Raw genomic sequence first — 2,691 nt, forward strand, 5'->3', positions numbered from 1 at the left:
TTTGTGCATGTCGTACTAAGCAAGGTATAAAAACAGTTGCTTTATGAGGAATTAGTTCATACCATTGAATATTTGACACAATAGACAAGGTGTCGCAGAAACCGATGTTGCTATAACCAAGTTTTACTGTATATAATCAAGCCTCATGCAGACAGCACAAGTTGTCAAGACAACACACATAGGCCGTGGAAAAACCACTGTCAAATTCACACCTTGCCATTCCACACACATTGGGCAGCCATATCATCAATACAGTTTCATTATAACATATTAAAATTCATAACAACAACTAACAAACTCTACCCTCTTAACTGCTGATATGATTCTCTTATGTACAAGAGAGAAAAAAACAACTGTACCTAATTCGTGATTCTCATTCCCGTTTCCGTAGAAAAATATTGTGACATGGATGGCACAATGGGAAGTAAGGGTCACATGAACTCTGTGGTCTCGTGAGTGACGTCACATGCCCCCACCACTTCCATTATCACGCAACACTCGGTAAACACCCCCTCCCCTGCGGTGACGTAACAGAGGAGCAACTGTGTCAGGCAACCATTGCCACGGTGACGTAACATCACTTCCCACAGTGACGTAAGAAGGAATACCGCGGTTACTACACAGCAGTAAACAACTCTTGACAGTGTTGCTAGGCAACCTGTAAACACAGTATCAGGCAACAGCGGTACCTATCACATAACTGTTTTCTGTGTTGTCTGTGCTGAGGCTAAATAAGGAGCAGCGAACACTATTCAGTAGTGAGGATTGAACCAGTTACTAGAGAGAGGGAGTTACCAGTTGAATTGTAGCAGTCGCCGAGTCAGGTTGTGTCGAGTGCATGGCAGTGACTACAGGGGAAGTATTTGTGATACTGCCGATGGCAGTAATTGTGAGGTTGTAAATTGTGTGGTTATGAGAGTGAATGTTCAATAAATTCACTGTATCAAATAAGACGTGAAGTTACTTGTCACGTGACATGCACCCAACATGTAACAATATATATTCACTTGCTGGTTTGGTGCCACTTCTGTCCCATCCGATCACATGTACTCCCCTAAATCTAACTCATATTTTGATATTTCTTTCAGAGCTGTCACAAGCGAACCTACCCTATATAGATGTCTTACATTCCACATAACCACATCTCATGTCCATTTTCTTTAGCTTAGGTTGTTTATCCAAAGAATCCATCCAGATTCAAGGCCCTCGGTTACATTTTGTAACAAGCTTATTTTTTACTGTGAGGAATTATCACTCTGCTCATCCCCAAAGGTGGAGGACTACTCCTTGTCGGCTGTCTGCAACTGCTTATTCACTATATTCACAGCTACTGTCCATGTCTGGAAGCCATTTCCTCCATCTGCAATCTAAGAATGACCTAATGCCATGGTGACAAGGGGCCCACCTGACATGATTCTATCTGCATATATTATTTAAAAGTAAATATTGTATTTATTACAGGATGAGCACATTAAAGTTATTATCTCCCTACTGGAGAAGCATGGCCGAGATCCAAAGGTCCTTGATGTGTTGTGCTCATTGTGTGTTGGTAATGGTGTTGCAGTCAGAAGTTCACAGAACAACATATGTGATTTCTTGCTGCCAGGCAAGAATTTGCTGCTGCAGACACAGCTGGTGGACCATGTTGCAAGGTGAGTGTAGAAGTTCTATAATTATTTGCTTGTTTGAGAAGATAATTCTTATCCATTAGTTCATGATTTGCTTGGAAGTTGCAGTTAAATAATAAATGCACTCCAGATATATACATATATAAATAAAATTTCTTTGCTGAACAAATACTCTGCTAGAACTTTCGCCTTTGGTTTTATCTGATATTGCCAAATTTTTCTAGGCAAGTCCATTCTTTAATTCAATAATCTCAGATATTATAAAAAGCTGTATTCCCACTTGATCGAAAAGAGACATTCAATAAGTTAATTCATTATAAATCAGAGCCAACATGAAAGCATGGGCAAACCAAGTGGCTGCCTGGGGCTACACAGTTTGTAACCCCTTCTTTTTGGCATTTTGTATATGAATATCAATTTAAGCTATTCTTCTGTTCTCATGCTGACCATTAATTTGCAGTCATCTAAACAACTTATGTAACAATGCAAGTAAAACTGTGAACTGCGACACTGACATTGTTGCCCAATTTACTGCAGCACTGCCTCAACAATTCATTAACAGATTCTGCAGAGATAAAGGACAGGTAAAAGAGGGATGCAAGAAAGGAACATGAGTTGTTGCAAGTGCAGTTTCTTTTGGCATATCAGTCCTAGTATCTGCTGGATTCTTTTGACGTCAGATCATTTTCACTGCAATACGAAGGGGGACCCAAAAATAACCGGAACCGACCTGTTGCACGCGCATGCTTTGTAATTATGAGTTGTGCTGCTAGGTGGTGTTAGCTCGGGGTCTCCCGTGACTGTTAGTGAGCTGGCATCAGTCTGAGTTAAGTGGTTTGTCTGTGGTGCTCTGTTGTGTGCGTTCCTGTTTCAACCCTTTGGCGATTAGTGAGATGGCCGACCAGAAGGAACAAAGAGTGTGCGTGAAATTTTGCTTTCTGTTAGGGAAAACTGCAGCCGAGACTGTTGGGATGCTTCGGCAAGCCTTTAATGATGATGCTTTGGGGAAATCACAGGTCTACGAGTGGTTTTCCTGTTTCAAATCTGGCAACATGTCAACAGA

The 2,691-nt window shown here is 41.1% G+C and overlaps 1 protein-coding gene across 7 annotated transcripts in view; it reads left to right on the top strand.

Moving 5' to 3' along the window:
- The window catches only part of LOC111866591 (ryanodine receptor), a 256,073-nt gene that overhangs the window by 73,358 nt on the left and 180,024 nt on the right, over positions 1-2,691 (top strand). For all 7 annotated transcript variants that reach the window (XM_033752340.1, XM_033752342.1, XM_033752343.1 and 4 more), the window contains one exon: positions 1,462-1,652. In XM_033752340.1, the coding sequence (XP_033608231.1) occupies positions 1,462-1,652 (191 nt within the window). The remainder of the gene's footprint in view (positions 1-1,461; positions 1,653-2,691) is intronic.

Source organism: Cryptotermes secundus, unplaced genomic scaffold, assembly GCF_002891405.2.
Source record: "Cryptotermes secundus unplaced genomic scaffold, Csec_1.0 scaffold680, whole genome shotgun sequence".
In the NCBI taxonomy this organism is placed as follows: Eukaryota; Metazoa; Arthropoda; class Insecta; order Blattodea; family Kalotermitidae; genus Cryptotermes; species Cryptotermes secundus.